The 16,572-nt window shown below is 43.3% G+C and overlaps 1 protein-coding gene across 1 annotated transcript in view; it reads right to left on the reverse strand.

Moving 5' to 3' along the window:
* LOC122540540 overlaps positions 1-16,572 on the reverse strand; it is a 72,409-nt gene that overhangs the window by 24,486 nt on the left and 31,351 nt on the right. The window contains exons 8-9 of the mRNA XM_043676405.1: positions 12,502-12,521; positions 6,633-6,713 (exon numbers count right to left, since the gene is read on the reverse strand). Of these exons, the coding sequence (XP_043532340.1) occupies positions 6,633-6,713; positions 12,502-12,521 (101 nt within the window). The remainder of the gene's footprint in view (positions 1-6,632; positions 6,714-12,501; positions 12,522-16,572) is intronic.

The raw sequence follows: 16,572 nt of genomic DNA on the forward strand, positions 1-16,572 counted from the left end.
CTCTACTGTCTTCCCTGCTTGGCTCTGCTTCCAGTCTATTTTCGTCAGTTCCTCTCTCATGCCCTCATAGTTACCTTTATTTAACTGTAACACCATTACATCCGATTTTGCCTTTTCTCTTTCAAACTGCAGACTGAACTCTACCATATTATGATCGTTGCTTCCTAAGTGTTCCCTTACTTTAAGATTTTTTATAAAGTCTGGTTCATTACATAGCTCTAGGTCCAGAATAGCCTGCTCCCTTGTGGGCTCCATGACAAGCTGTTCCAAAAAGCCATCCTGTAAGCATTCCATGAATTCCCTTTCTTTGGATTCACTGGCAACATTATTTACCCAGTCCACCTGCATATTAAAGTCTCCCATGATCACTGTGACCTTGCCTTTCTGACATGCCTTCTCTATTTCCATGTACATGTTGCGCCCCTGGTCCTGACCACTGTTGGGAGGTCTGTACATAACTCCCATTATGGTTTTTTTGCCTTTGTGGTTCCTCACTTCCACTCACACAGACTCCACATCATCCGACGCCAAGTCATTCAGCACCATAGATTTAATTTTGTTCTTAACTAACAAGGCAACCCCGCCCCCTCTGCCCACCTCCCTGTCTTTTCGATAAGTTGAAAACCCTTGGATGTTTAACTGCCAGTCCTGACCCCCCTGTAACCACGTCTCTGTGATGCCTACCACATCATAATCATTCACGATGATCTGTGCCATTAGTTCGTCTGCTTTGTTGTGAATGCTACGAGCCTTCAGGTAAAGTGCCTTAATGCTAACTTTCTTATCATTAGAGATATTGGAAGTAATTAGATTTCTACTCATCCTTCTAAACTCTAGTGAGTGTCTAAGCTGCTCAATCTCTCCCTATAGGACCAGCGTTTGTTTATCTTGTGTTTTCCCAGTGCTCTGATTCTGTGGCCTCTGGTTGCCCTTGAGATCCGTTGTGACTGAGTTCCCTCCCTTTTCATTTGCCTGATGGTTAAGGAGGAGTTTAGCACGATTGCCTTCGTTGCTCAGATCTTTGAAGATAAGGGTTGGGATGTCATGTTGGGGTTGCAGAGGACATTGGTGAGGCCTCTTCTGGAGCACTGTGTCCAGTCCTGGTCGCCCTGCTGTAAGAAGGGTATTGTTAAGCTGGAGAGTTATCAGAAAAGATTTATCAGGACGTTGCCAGGAATGGAGGGTTTGAGTTGGAAGGAGAGGCTGGATAGGCTGGGACTTTTCTCACTGAGGTGCAGGAGGTTGAGGGGTGGTCTTACAGAGGTTTATAAAATCATGCAGAGTATAGATAAGGTGAGTGGCAGATGTTTTTTCCCTGGAGTGGGTGGAATTCAAAACAAGGGGGCCATATTTTAAGGTAAGAGGAGAAAGATTTAAAAAAGACACGAGGGGCAACTTTGTAGTTTGCGTGTGGATTGAACGAACAGAGGAAGTGGTGGATACAGCTACAGTTACAACATTTAAAAAACATTTGGATCTGTACATGAATAAGAAATGTTTAGAGGGATATGGGCAAACTGCAGGCAGTGGGCCTAGTTTGGTTTGGGATTATGGTTGGCGTGGCCTGGTTGGTACCAAGGGCCTGTTTCTGTGCTGTATGACACTATGGTGGCCAGTCCTTACTTTTTGGTTTCTTATTTTTTCTCACCTGAGATACATTTTTATCCTTGCATTGGGCTCATACAGCCCTACAGGCAGCTCATAGTCTTTATGACATTTCAGAGCAGTGTTGCATCTCAACAACAAAATCTGAAAACCAGGAAGAATCTTCAGGACTAACTGGGTAAGGCAGAGCGTTGTTAATATTTGCGGGTATAACCTCATCCTGCACCCACAACTCCATGCTTAAGTCATTTAATTTAGTCAATTTCCATTATATCTTAAACATAAATTCCTCAATCCCTCAAAACCAAACCCTTGAAATAATTCAAATTATGAATTGATCAGCCACGTTACCAATAAAGCACTGACACTTCACAAGTCCCACCCTTGTTTGTAATGTGTTTGTTTTATGTTGTTGGGGAGGCACTGTCAATCAAGGTCAGGCCCATTACACAAAAGCCCAGCATTTGGAAAATTGTTACTCCTGACTTTGGAATCAGTGAGTGCATACGCCAGTTGAGTGGGAAAATATGACTTGAGACAAGGCTTCTGACAGTGACTGGGGAACTGAGTGTTATTAATCTGAGTTAATTAGAAGAAAATTGAGTATGTTATGATTGTGTTTACAAGAACAGGAAAGTTACAACTGAATTACCATTTGCTGTACAGTTGGGAATTAAAAGTATTTTCGATGTCACATTTACAATGTGCCAACTTTTTTGTTGGAGAAATTATTAGTTAAGGCTAAAGGAAATTATGAGTTAGAAGGGTTTTAGATGTCTCTTGTCCATTAGAGAGAATCTTTACCCAAAAAAGGGCTTCAAGTTGTAAGTAATAAAAAATTATAAAGCTAATTTTTGTACAGAAAGGAAGTCCCTATATCACAGGAGGCCTATGAAATCTTTAATAACACAGGGAATGAGGGAGTGGCAGGGATAGAAAGTTTGAAAACCCCAGTTAGATTATTCATAAATTGGTCTTATCGGACTGTACCTTTGACAGTGTGTGCTGATGTGGCTGAAATAACATTCTAGTCAAACCCCATAACAAACTCTTCTCCACTGATCATTCCTTGAAACAAACGTCTTTGACTAACCATGTGGTTGTTGCAGATTTGTGGCTTTGAACGGGTTAACGATAGGATTAAGGTGAAGCTCTGGCCACTCTTAGATATGATGTGGAGGAGCCAGTGTTGGACTGGGGTGTACAATGTTAAGAATCACACAGCACCAGGTTATAGTCCAACAGGTTTATTTGAAAGCACTAGCTTTCGGAGCGTTGCTCCTTCATCAGGTAGCTGTGTGATCCTATGAAGGAGCAGTGCTCCGAAAGCTAGTGCTTCCAAATAAACCTGTTTGACTATAACCTGGTGTTGTATGTTTCTTACCTTTGAGGTAAAAACAATGACTGCAGATGCTGGAAACCAGATTCTGGATCAGTGGTGCTGGAAGAGCACAGCAATTCAGGCAGCATCCGAGGACAGGCAAAATCGACGTTTCAGGCAAAAGCCTTACCTTTGTCCACTCTCAGATAATGCAGCCATTGGATGGGTACAGGGCAGTTGGAGGTCTCTGACACAGTCCCCCTCAGGGAGGTACACATTGTTTCCTCCCTACCTCTTTTCAGTTAATATGGCAAAAAGTTATTGGAACCTGTATATTGTTACTGAACTGGAATGAACTGCATCCTGTCCTCAAAGACAAGATTCTGTTCTGCATACACTTATTTGCAGTCAATCCTCCACCACAGAATATTCATAATAAACCCCTTAGACTGGCAATACCAATTGGTTGGTATCCAGGCATTTCATTATAACAATTTATCTCATTTTATAACATTGGTACCTGCCTTAACACCTCCATATTTGGCTGGTTGTAGCTTCATCCTCACAGCCATAATCTTTACCCATTTCATTTTCACTCAGTTAAATTTTGAAGGCTTAGAGATTTACAAGGACGTTGCCAGGGTTGGAAGATTTGAGCTATAGGGAGAGGCTGAACAGGCTGGGGCTGTTTTCCCTGGAGCGTCGGAGGTTGAGGGGTGACCTTCTAGAGGTTTACAAAATTATAAATAGGCAAAGTCTTTTCCCTGGGGTGGGGGAGTCCAGAACTAGAGGACATAGGTTTAGGGTGAGATATAAAAGAGACCGAAGGGGCAACTTTTTCACGCAAAGGGTGGCGCGTGTATAGAATGAACTGCCAGAGGATGTGGTGGCAGCTGGTACAATTGCAACATTTAAGAGGCATTTGGATGGGTATATGAATAGGAAGGGTTTGGAGGGATATGGGCCGGGTGCTGGCAGGGGGACTAGATTGGGTTGGGATGTCTGGTCGGCATGGACAGGTTGGACCGAAGGGTCTGTTTCCATGCTGTACATCTTTAAGACTCTATGACTTAATTGAACACTAAATGAACTAATTGGTTGCTATTGGTGATGGAGGACAGGTAGGAGTACCTGCATACAGGGCTTTAAACTTAATTTGGCCGAAGATTTCACCTGCTCCCTCAGGGGAGCTGTAAAAGATCCCAAGGCGTTATTTAAAGAGGAATTGAGGAATTTTCCCTGATGTTCTGGTAAAAATGTATCTGTTGGCCAGCACCACAATAACAGATCAATTGGTCAGATATCTCACTGCTGTTTGTGAGAAGTTGCTATGAGTAGATTGGCTGCAAAGATTCTCCACAATAGTATTCACTATTGTCTAAATTGGCTGTAAAGCATTTTTAGACATTCTGTGGTTGAGAAAGGGGCTATATAAATGCATGAACATTCTTCTTTTCTTCATCGATCATGTACGTTTTGAGTGGATGGGTGCAGTCAGGCGTGGATACTTTTCCAATCAATCAATTCCAAGCAGGTGGGAGTTTTTGAACACCAGTCTCCTAGCTTAGAGATAGGAGCATTGCCACTGTCTCACAACAGCCCTTCAGTCAGGATTGGAATGTAAACAATGACCTTGAACTTTGTTAATCTCTGGACCAGGAGGCCTGGGCCCCAGTCCCACCTGCTTCAGAGTTGTATCAAAATACATCCGAATAGGCTGATTAGAAACATCGATCCTGAGAAATTCCTACAGGGGTGTCCAGGAGCAGAGATGATGAAAAAGCACAATTATTTTAGGGCTTTTGTGACACAATGGTAATGTTCCTACCTCTGAGCCAGGAAGCCCAAGTTAAAATCCCACTAGCTCCAGAGGTGCGTAATAACATCTCTGAGCAAGTTGTTGGTGAGTTCAGTCAGTCATCACTCTTTAAGAGTGTGGAGCTGACAGGTGAAATCTAAACATGTAAGTTAACTCGCTGAGCTGCAAGGTTTGTTTTCAGACATTTCGTCACTATACTAGGTAACATAATCTATGAGCGTCTCTGGTAAAGCACTGTGGCATGTCCCACCTCTCTATTGATAGGTCTTGGTTTCTTAAGATGGATGATGTCATTTCCAGTTCTTTTTTTCTCAAGGGATGGTAGATAGGATCTAAATCGATGTGTTTATTGATGGAGTTCTGGTTGGAATGCCATGCCTCTAAGAATTCTCATGCGATATGCAATGACACACCTTACTCTGTATCAATTCAGAGGTGATGTTATCTCACCATACAGATCCAGTATTCATCCTCCCTCCTCTGCTGTGCTCCCTCCTCTCTCACTTTTCCTCAGAGGTGTACACTCTTCTAAGGGATTAACATTATGTTACCATTCCCCATTCTATCATGTGACACAAATAGTGAGGCTCTGTTAATAGAAGTTCGTTTGGTGATTGTTATAGAAGTCACATCAATCAAGTGTTGCAACTTGAAGTTTCCTCTTTCAATAACTCTGCTCAAATCTCCATTGCCTGCTTATTCATTCTGCTCCAGCACAACCTCCTCCCTTTTGTGTACTATCTCGGGATGTGGAAATGTTTTTCAATCAAACCTCAAATATCCGCCAAAGTGAGCACAACTATTCAATAAAAGTGTTCCTGTACTCAGCTCACCTCATCATGGACTTCCCCAATCTGACTTAAATCCACGTTACAACCCAACGTTATTGTACCATTTGTGTCATTCTGACCTTCATTCCCATCCCTGAGTTTTTCTGATCTGTGGATATAAGCCAAATTTGAGAGCTCTCACATACCTGCTAATTGCAGGAATACAATAGTGATGTTGAAAAATAAAATATGGGATTTATGTGTGTTACAGCCAGGCTGCAAAAACTGATTTTAAAAATTACTGTGGTTACAGAAATACTTACGAGTTAATTATTTTGAGAAACCTGATGGCCTCACCAGGTCAAATCATTAATTGACTCGCTCATAACTGCCCTCTGAAGTGGCTTAACAAGTTACTAGGTCATAAAAAACTCCAACTAAGGATAGAAACATAGGAAATAGGAGCTGGACTAGGCCATTCAGCCCTTCAAGCCTGCTCCACCATTCAATGTAACCTTTCATTAGTTGCTAACATTCAATGACCTCCACATGCTCTTCTAGTTAGACCAGGAAGTGGATGTCCTCTCCCACATTGAATCCAGTAGACCCTGTAGTTTCCTAGACTTTAAAGCTAATAGTAACCGTTGTCATGAGCAGCAGCTCAGACTATGTTGTAAGCTGGTACACCAATACACCAAACGCTCAGAGACAGGTTAATGTTTCACATAAGGTCTCCCTCAGTGAAACAAAGGAGCCCATCTCACTCTGATTAACTCGCTCTGTATTGTCAATTCAGTGAGTTATTAATGAGCCTGTAGCAGGTGGTTTCTGTGAATGATTTGAATTTTGATTGTAGATGACTTACCATTTCAGACAAGTGTTGACCGGAACATAAATTGAGAAGAACCTCAGACGCAGCGTCACTGCTAAACCTTTTTAAAAAATAGCTATACTGATTTCGATTAGCAGTGACTGTACAGATTACACAACTATAAGCTTTGTATCTCTTTCAAATTCACCTTTTGCTGTTTTGACACTATCCACTGAACTTTGCCCATTTTTACTTCTGGTATCTAACACTCATTTGTATTAAGTTTTAATTTCTACATTTACATACCGTCCCATGACAGTATGTTAATCCATTAAATTGATTTATGTCGTCTTCCTCAGATTCAGTTTCATCTTTATTCCCACGTCTCTGGTTTGGAATCATTTTATAAATTTATAAAATACCAATTTTCCATCTTTGAACATCTGGATCCAGGACATTAATGAAGCTGATGGAATGTTGTAAAATACCTAGCTTTTTCACTAAGAGACAGAGGCCCCTAGTTTGTGTTTGACATGGGAAAGGTAAGAATAAAAAAAAACTTACATGCACAAAGAGCCTTCCATGATTTATGGGCAGCACGGTGGCTCAGTGGTCTGCTCTGCTGCCTCACAGTGCCAGGGACCCAGGTTCAATTCCTGCTTCGGGCAACTGTCTGTGTGGAGTTTGCACATTCTCCCAGCTTCCTCCGGGTGCTCTGGTTTCTTCCCACAATCTAAAGATGTGCAGGTTAGGTGAATTGGCCATGCTAAATTGCCCGTCGTATAAGGTGCATTAGTCAGGTAAATGTAGGGGAATGGGCCTGCGTGGGTTACTCTTCGGAGGGTCGGTGTGGACTTGTTGGGCCGAAGGGTCTGTTTCCACACTGTAGGGAATCTAATAATTAAAAAAAAACTCAACAAACTTGCACAAAGCAAGATCTCAGTGTGGAGATCAGGACCAGGTCACCTGCCCTCTGTGATGTTGCTTCAGCAATAAATATCAACCAATCTGTTAAATCCACAAGAGGGCAGTACAGTACTCCCTCACGAACACCCCAGAAAGTGAGCCGTTTACATGTGCATACCTCGAGTGAGACTCGAACCTCCAATCTTCTGACAGCAAGGTTAGAGCACAATCCACACAGCAACAGCTGACCTTTAATAAGTGGAGTGCATCCAAACACATCTAGCTGAGCTGGCCCTGCTCAGAGGGTAAAATGCACATTTGCAGATTTACCCCGTACATTTATGCTGTTGGTCCATCAAACCAAACTGTGTGGTATTTCCTTATTTTTGAAGGATTCCTCCAGGCAAGATCAAGGATGTTCTGGAGATTTATTTTGGTGAGCGAATTTCGTGAAGATTTTTAGCTCAGATTGAGGTTCTCTTGCTGGGTTTGCTCGCTGAGCTGGAAGGCTCATTTTCAGATGTTTTGTCACCGTACTTGGTAACATCTTCAGTGAGCCTCCGGATGAAGCAAGACCCCTTGGCACCATAGTCGCCCACAAACCCACCAACACACTAAAACAGCAGCTAATGAACTTGAAAGAACCGATACAGACAACAAGCAAAACTAATGTCATTTACAAAATACCATGCAAGAATTGTAACAAACATTACATTGGACAAACAGGCAGAAAACTAGCCACCAGGATACATGAACATCAGTTAGTCACAAAAAGACATGACCCTTTCTCACTAGTATCCTTATGTACAGATGAGGAAGGGTACCACTTTGACTGGGGGCAACACATCTATCCTAGGACAAGCCAAACAGAGACACGCGTGAGAATTCTTAGAAGCATGGCATTCCAACCGGAACTCTATCAACAAACACATTGACTTGGACCTGATTCACCACCCCCTGAGAAAAAGAACAGGAAATTACATCAGCAGAGGGAATGACATCACCAACCCAAAGAAACCCAAACATATAAATAGAAAGCAGGAATCATCAACAGTGCTTCACCCGGAGGTTCACTGAAGATGTTACCTAGTATGGTGACGAACTGTCTGAAAATGAACCGTCCAGCTCAACGAGTAAACCTATATCCATTTATTTTGGTTTCTTGGAAAACCTAAGAAAACAAAAGCAAAGCAGACCCTTGATAGGGCCTATAAACATAGAGGATATTTGCTATTATTCTTCCTCTCTAACACGTGTGCCATGGAGAGAATGGGAACTCCCAAAGGGAATTTCCTTGGAATTCATCCTGCTCTCCAGTGGAAATTTATTGGAAATCAGAGGAAGCTTCTGTCAACATTATCAGCACAAAGCAGACAGAAGCTCCATAAGGAAAATCTCAGTGTTGGTTCGAAGGTTGTGGCAAGAATTCCAGGATACAAAGAATTCAAACTCATTGATTTAATAGTACGAGTCCTAGAAAGCCACGTGAACGTTGCCTATTGTGAAATAATCTATAAACAATTACTGGTTCGATCAGCCTGGCTAGGTCACTCTTGGATTGAATGGAGTGCAGACAGAGATTACATAGAGGGGTAACCTGGTTTAAAAATGGAATTGGGCATGAGAACAACAAGTGGGGGTCTGGGTGGTCATGCTTGCATTAAAAATATGTAGAAACAATCTTTGGGGAAATAATAGTGTGAGCACATTTGAATCTTCTGGTGTATGGAGAAGGATGTTCATGACACTGTGACACTCACTAAAGGTTTGACGATTTTTTTCATATAAATTGGGACCCTCTTCCTTTCAAAGACTGATGCAACCCATCGGTTACTCTCATGTTCCTACACGATCACTGGATAATGTGGGAATACGGGAATAGTTACTGATCAACAAGTGTGGGCTTGAGACAATTCTTCATCTGAATGATTTTGAACGTTTTAAATTCATTCAGAGGATGTGGGCATTGCTAGCTTGCTGGCCCAACATTTGTTACCCACTGCTAATTGCCCAAGACTGTCATTGACTTAGTTTCTACACCAATTATTAAAGAAATGTTTCTATTTGAGCATTGTGAAACGGGACATTTGTAAAGTTGTCCTGCTCCCAACATGTTCTAAAGCAGATCCAAACAAGACAAACAGTTGCCAATTCATCCCAGTTTAGCAATTCTTTCTTTTATTATTCTGGGTATCACTAACAGTCCTGTTTATTGATTATTTATTTTACAATACTGCTTTCTCACATCAGTTGTTTGACTGAGTGACTTGATCATGAGCAGATACAGCAACCAATTCATAGTGCTATACGTGAATAATAAATAATACTCTTTTGACACAGAGACATTACTATGGCAACACCAGATTGTGAAGGGCTGAGAGTAATGGAGTTCCACTATATCCTCAGCCACTCACCTGTGTTTGCACACACACACACACAGATACACAAATACTTTCATTCACTGGTACAGACCTACCATCTAGCAAGACTGGAGAATACCAAACTAACACAAACACTACTTACTACCCAACAATACATCTTTGCAATGACCAACACAAAGTGGAGTGCAACAAGCTAATGGCACATCACAAGATTCGTACATCATTCACTGCTATCGATATTGTATATTTTAATTCAATAACCGTGAGACAAACTGAACGAAGCTTCAACTCTTCGTGCAGCAAGTCGGGAGCGATGCTGGAGGGGTCTTTGAAAACCTGTCAAAGATTTCAATGGCCTCAATTCTCATGTCGATGTCTTCCTGTCAAAGTAAAGCAAAGATAAGTGGAATGTAAGACTATAAAATAAATAATTCATTCATTTCACATTCATAAGCATTTTATAATAAATAGGATGTGAAGGTAACAGTATGCCTCCTGCTTTACTATTTCATTAGCTTTTCTTCAAAATTCATTCACAGGACGTACATCGCTGGCTGGGTCAGCATTAATTGCCCGTCCCCAATTGCCCTGGGGAAAATGTTGGAGAGCGGCCTTCTTGAACCACAGCAGTCCATTTGGTGTTAGCAGGCCCATGATTTCATTAGTAAAGGTGGTCCAGGATTTTAACCTAATGACAGTGAGGAAATGGCTGATATATTTCTGAATCAGGATTGTGTGCGGTTTGGAGGGAGCATACTGCTTGTGGTGTTCCCATGCTGTCCCTGTCCCCACCAATGATAGAAGTTGTAGGTTTGGAAGATGGTGTGGAAGGAACTGACCCTCCCATCCCAGCTACAACTTTCTGCACAAAACCAGACCCAGACAACTACATCATCTCATCAAATAAATACATTGTTTATCAAAAAGAAACATAGCAATTGTGTGTTTGAAAATCATCGAGTAATCAGGAGCTAACAGATACAAAAGGGGGTGATTATATGAGGCATTAGTTTTGTGAATTATTTTCACTGTTTTCCCTCACTATCCTTCAGTGTCTCTCTTGCTGAGCTGTAGTATTATTGTATTTCCAGTGGGTCTCTGTTATTGGGTAAATGGCCCTTTCACAGTCTGTACTTGGACAGTACAGTGCCCTGTGTCAACTTGTGGTCAGTTTATACTGGGAAAGGGAGACTGATTTGTTCTAATTTTTTTCAATGATTAATTAGGTAGAATTTACAACATGGAAACAGATCATTGGTCAGTCTTAATGCTGCAAATTCATTGTATCGAATCTATCCATGTAACCTCTGCCCTTCTTCCTCATTACTTTCTAATCTCTTTGTGTTTGACATCAATGTCCCCCCCTGTTGCAGAGTTAGAGTCTCACCACTCTCTGGGTGAAAATGTTTCTCTTCTGCTACTCCTGCTGAGCTCATGAATACGAGTTTATACATCGTACTAAAGCTGAGGATTTTTTTTAGATTAGATTAGATTAGATTACTTACAGTGTGGAAACAGGCCCTTCGGCCCAACAAGCCCACACCGCCCCGCCGAAGCGCAACCCACCCATACCCCTAACCTAACACTACGGGCAATTTAGCATGGCCAATTCACCTAACCTGCACATCTTTGGACTGTGGGAGGAAACCGGAGCACCCGGAGGAAACCCACGCAGACATGGGGAGAACGTGCAAACTCCACACAGTCAGTCGCCTGAGGCGGGAATTGAACCAGGATCTCCGGCGCTGTGAGGCAGCAGTGATAACCACTGTGCCACCGTGCCGCCCACCATCTAAGATAACAAACACATTTCCTGCTTTGCTTCATTTTCTGAACCATGCTGTGTTATAGAATCCCTACGGTGCAGATAGAGACCGTTTGGCCCATTGAGTCTGGACTGACCCTCTGAAGAACAATCTATCCACACCTACACTCCGCACCATATCCCCTTAACCCCAGACTTCCCATGGCCAACCCACCTACCCTATACATCTCTGGACACTATGGGGTAATTTAGCATGCAAGAGCAAGTGAGGACTGCAGATGTTGGAGAGGTCAGAGTCAAAAAGAATGGTGCTGGAAAAGCACATCAGGTCAGGCAGCATCCGAGGAGCAGGACAGTCAACATTTTGGGCATAAGCCCTTTATCAGGAATATGAGGGGGGTGGGTGTGGGGGTGGGGGCTGAGAGATAAATAGGAGTTGGAAGATTGGACCTAGAATGAGGTGGAAAGAGGGGACATTTGGAAACTGGTGAAGTCGATGTTGATGCCGTGTGTTTGAAGGGCCCCAAGGTGGAAGATGAGGCGTTTGTTCTCCAATTGGCAGGTGAATTTGATTTGGCAGAGGAGGAGGCCAGGATTTGCATAGCCAATCCACCTAACCTATAGATTTTTGAACTATTGGAGGAAACCGGAGCATCCAGAGGAAACTCACGCTGCCACTGGGAGAGTGTACAAACTCCACACAGTCACCCGAGGTTGGAATCGAACCTGGGTCCCTGGCGTTTTGAGGCAGCAGTGCTAACCACTGCATCCAGCGAAGAGGGCAGATATTGGCATCATGTTTAATATCCCCTCTGAAAGATGGTGCTCCGACAGTGTCCTCTGGGTTGCTTCCCTCTCCTCATTCCATTTGGTCTCCACCTTCCCCCACCTCAGCTTGCATCTTCTGCAACCACCAGCCCCCCTCCCCCCACACCTCATCCCCTCTCACCCAACCCTCTGATTTGCAGATTGTCCAGAGAATCAGGGTCATGCTAGATCAGGTACTTTGCTGTGAACAGTGGCACAGAAACCGGGGCAAGGTGGCACCCAAAGGCAACACTGGATGGTCAGGTGCTTGAGCAGAGTGTAAGTCTTACATGTTTGGTACTCATCAGTTCTCCACTTTGGCTGCTGCTTCTGTTGCTGTGAACAAAGAGAGAGATACAACAAATGTTAATGTGGCACCATCATAATGCTGTCTGGGATGGGGGCAAGAGGACTATATAAACTCTGCAACCATATTCCATTGATATCCCAATCCACCCCATTCCTCGCCGGCTCAATATGCATTCTTCAATCCAAGTGAATACTCAGAGCATGTTTGAAGGCAGATGTTGGACAATACTCATAAGGTTCCCCACAGTAGGCTATTGCACAAAATACAGAGGCATGGGTTTGAGGGTGATTTAGCGGTCTGGACCAGACATTGGCTAGCTGAAAGAAGACAGAGGATGGTGGTTAATGGAAATGTTCATCCTGGGGCTCAGTTACTAGTGGTGTACTGCCAGAATCTGTTTTGGGGCCACTGCTGTTTGTCATTTTTATAAATGACCTGGATGAGGACGTTGAAGGATGAGTTAGTAAATTTGTGGATGACACTAAGGTTGGTGGAGTTGTGGACAGTGCCAAAGAATGTTGCAGGTTACAGAGGGACATAGATAAGCTGCAGCACTGGGCTGAGAGGTGGCAAATTGAGTTTCATGTGGAAGAGTGTGAGGTGATTCACTTTGGAAGGAGCAACAGGAATAAAGAGTACTGGGCTAATGGTAAGATTCTTGGTCGTGCAGATGAGCAGAGAGATCTTGGTGTCCACGTACATAGATCCCTGAAAGTCGCCACCCAGGTTGATAGGGTTGTTAAGAAGGCATACGGTGTGTTAGTTTTTATTGGTAGAGGGATTGAGTTTCGGAGCCACGAGGTCATGTTGCAGTTGTACAAAACTCTGGTGCAGCCGCACTTGGAGTATTGTGTATAGTTCTGGCCATCGCATTATAGGAAGGATGTGGAAGCTTTGGAAAGGGTTCAGAGGAGATTTACTAGGATGTTGCCTGAGGGAAGGTCTTATGAGGAAAGACTGAGGGACTTGAGGCTGTTTTCGTTCGAGAGAAAGTTGAGAGGTGACTTAATTGAGATATATAAGATAATCAGAGGGTCAGATAGGGTGGACAGTGAAAGCCTTTTTCCTCAGATGGTGATGGCTAGCACGAGGGGACATAGCTTTAAATTGAGGGGTGATAGATATAGTTCAGATGTCAGAGGTAGTTTCTTTACTCAAAGAGTAGTAGAGGCATGGAACACCCTGCATGCAACAGTAGTAGACTCGCCAACTTAAAGGGCATGTAAATAGTCATTGGATAGGCATATGGATGAAAATGGGATAGTGTAGGATAGATGGGCTTCAGATTGGTTCCACAGGTCAGCACAACATTGAGGGCCGAAGGGCCTGTACTGTACTGTAATGTTCAATGTTCTATGTCCTTGTCTGCCAGTCTCAAATGAGATTATTGTAACCTCCTCCTGCCCTACAATTATACATGACTCCAGACCCACACCAATTTGGCTGATTCTTAACTGTCCCCTGAAATAGATGAGCAAGCCACTCAGCTCAAGAGTAATAAATGCTAGCCCAATAAATGCTCACCCATAACAAGCCAAAAAAAAAAATCCAGCTTTGTTAACTTCTAAAGGAGGGACAAAGACGGAAAATGGCGTATGTGAGGCCTGGCAGAAATAAGGCTGGAGTACCCAGTGATTTTCCATTTGGAACTCCCTCTTGTGGCCATCAGGAGTGGGGAAACAATGGGCTCTCGAGTTCTCCTGTGTTTCAAAATGGAATGCACTGCCTCTCAATGGCATTTGATGACTATATGTATAAAAATACTGTGCAAAGCTATGAAGAAAGACAGGAGATTGGCTCAAGGTAATGATGTGCATTTGAAGAGCGTGTGATGGTGCGAAGGGCTGAATGGCCAGTAGTCCTCTGGTTCCTTGCGCATTCATGAATTTAATCACTTTGCTATTAGCAATCTTATTCCTCAGCTGCTTTTTACCTCAGCTTTAGAATTCTATCCCTAAATGTCTCCAATCCTGACCTTCTTTAAAACGAAGTACCGAGCTTTTGGTCAGCTGTTCCAACAGCTCCTTATGTCACTTCATGTCAATTTCTGTTTGAGAATTGGTCCTATGGAAGGTTTTGCTATGTCAAAGGTGCTACACAAATGCAAGCTGTTGTTGTGTAGTGGCAGCTGCCAGAGTACAATCAAGATTCACGTGTGTTAGGAGATCACTGCAAGGATTCATGACTCAGAAGGACAAAGCTCCAACCAGAGCAAAGCCTTCCCGTTAAAAATATTGGACAAACTTAAAGAAAATGACAGTCTCTTTGGGACACCAATCAACTTCTCTTTGTCAAATGTTAAAAACCTTTCCGCTGTGTGGCGAATGAATCTCTGGCACGCTCATGCTCAGAGCTTCATTTCTGCAGAAGGCACATCACGTGGTGGAACTGCTGCTTAGATCTGGCAAAGAACAGAATGGCACATTTCCCATGCACCTCGGAGTCTGGAGCTGTGGGTATTGAGGGGAAGGCTCCAACCTCAGAGAAGATGGTAAAAGAGGGGGAGGTGTGGTATTGTTGGTCAAGGACAGTATCATAGTTGCAGAAAGGATGTTTGGGGCATCCGAATAGTTCCAGAGATGTAGAGGAAAGGATAGCAAAGACGATTCTCGATTGGAGTGAAAGAGACAGGGTAGTTGTCATGGGGGATTTCAACTTTCCAAATATTGACTGGGAACACTATAGTATGAGTACTATAGATGGGTCAGTCTTTGTCCAGTGTGTGCAGGAGGGCTTCCTGACACAGTATGTAGACAGGCCAACAAGGGGCGAAGGCACATTAGATTTGGTACTGGGTAATGAGCCCGGCCAGGTGTTAGACTTGGAAGTAGGTGAGCACTTTGGTGATAGTGATCACAATTCTGTTATGTTTACTTCAGTGATAGAAAGGGATAGGTGTACACCACTGGGCAAGAGTTACAGCTGGGGGAAAGGCAATTACGATGCGATTAGGCAAGGTTTAGGAAGCACAGGATGGGGAAGGAAACTGCAGGAGATGGGCACATTAGAAATGTGGAGCTTATTCAAGGAAAAGCTCCTGTGCGTCCTAGATAAGTATGTACCTGTCAGGCAGGGAGGAAGCTGTAGAGCGTGGGAGCCATGGTTTATGAAGGAAGTGGAATCTCTGGTCAAGAGAAAGAAGAAGGCTTATGTTTGGATGAGATGTGAAGGTTGAGGGTTACAAGGTAGCCAGGAAAGACCTAAAGAGAGAGCTCAGAAGAGCCAGGAGGAGACATTAGAAGTTGTGGGTGGATAGGATCAGGGTAAACCCTAACGCTTTCTATAGGTATTTAAGGAATAACAGAATGACGAGAGTAAGATTAGGGCCAATCAAGGATAGTAGTGGGAAGTTGTGTGTGGAGTCAGAGGAGATAGGGGAAGCGCTAAATGAATATTTTTCGACAGTATTCACTCTAGAAGATGACATTGTTGTTGAGGAGAATACTGAGATACAGGCTACTAGACTGGGGGTGGGATTGAGGTTCACAAGGAAGAGGTATTAGAAATCCTGCAGAGTTTGAAAATAGATAAATCCCCTGGCCGGATGGGATTTATCCTAGGATCCTCTGGGAAGCCAGGGAGGAGATTGCCGAACATTGGCATTGATCTTTAAATCATCATTGTCTACAGGAATAGTGCCAGAAGACTGGAGGATAGCAAATGTGGTTCCCCGGTTCAAGAAGGGAGTAGAGACAACCCTGGTAATTATAGACCAGTGAACCTTACTTCAGTTGTTGGTAAAGTGTTGGAAAAGGTTATAAGAGATAGGATTTATAATCATCCAGAAAATAATAATTTGATTAGGGATAGTCAGCACGGTTTTGTGAAGTGTAGGTCGTGCCTCACAAACCTTATTGATATGGATTTCAGCAAGGCGTTCGATAAGGTTCCCCACAGTAGGCTACTATACAAAATGCGGAGGGATGGGATTGTGGGAGATATAGCAGATTGGATCAATAATTGGCTTGCTGAAAGAAGACAGAGGGTGGTGGTTGATGGGAAATGTTCATCCTGGAGTCCGTTACCAGTGGTGTACCACAAGGGTCGGTGTTGGGTCCACTGCTGTTCGTCATTTTT

This window comes from Chiloscyllium plagiosum, chromosome 35 (assembly GCF_004010195.1).
Source record: "Chiloscyllium plagiosum isolate BGI_BamShark_2017 chromosome 35, ASM401019v2, whole genome shotgun sequence".
In the NCBI taxonomy this organism is placed as follows: Eukaryota; Metazoa; Chordata; class Chondrichthyes; order Orectolobiformes; family Hemiscylliidae; genus Chiloscyllium; species Chiloscyllium plagiosum.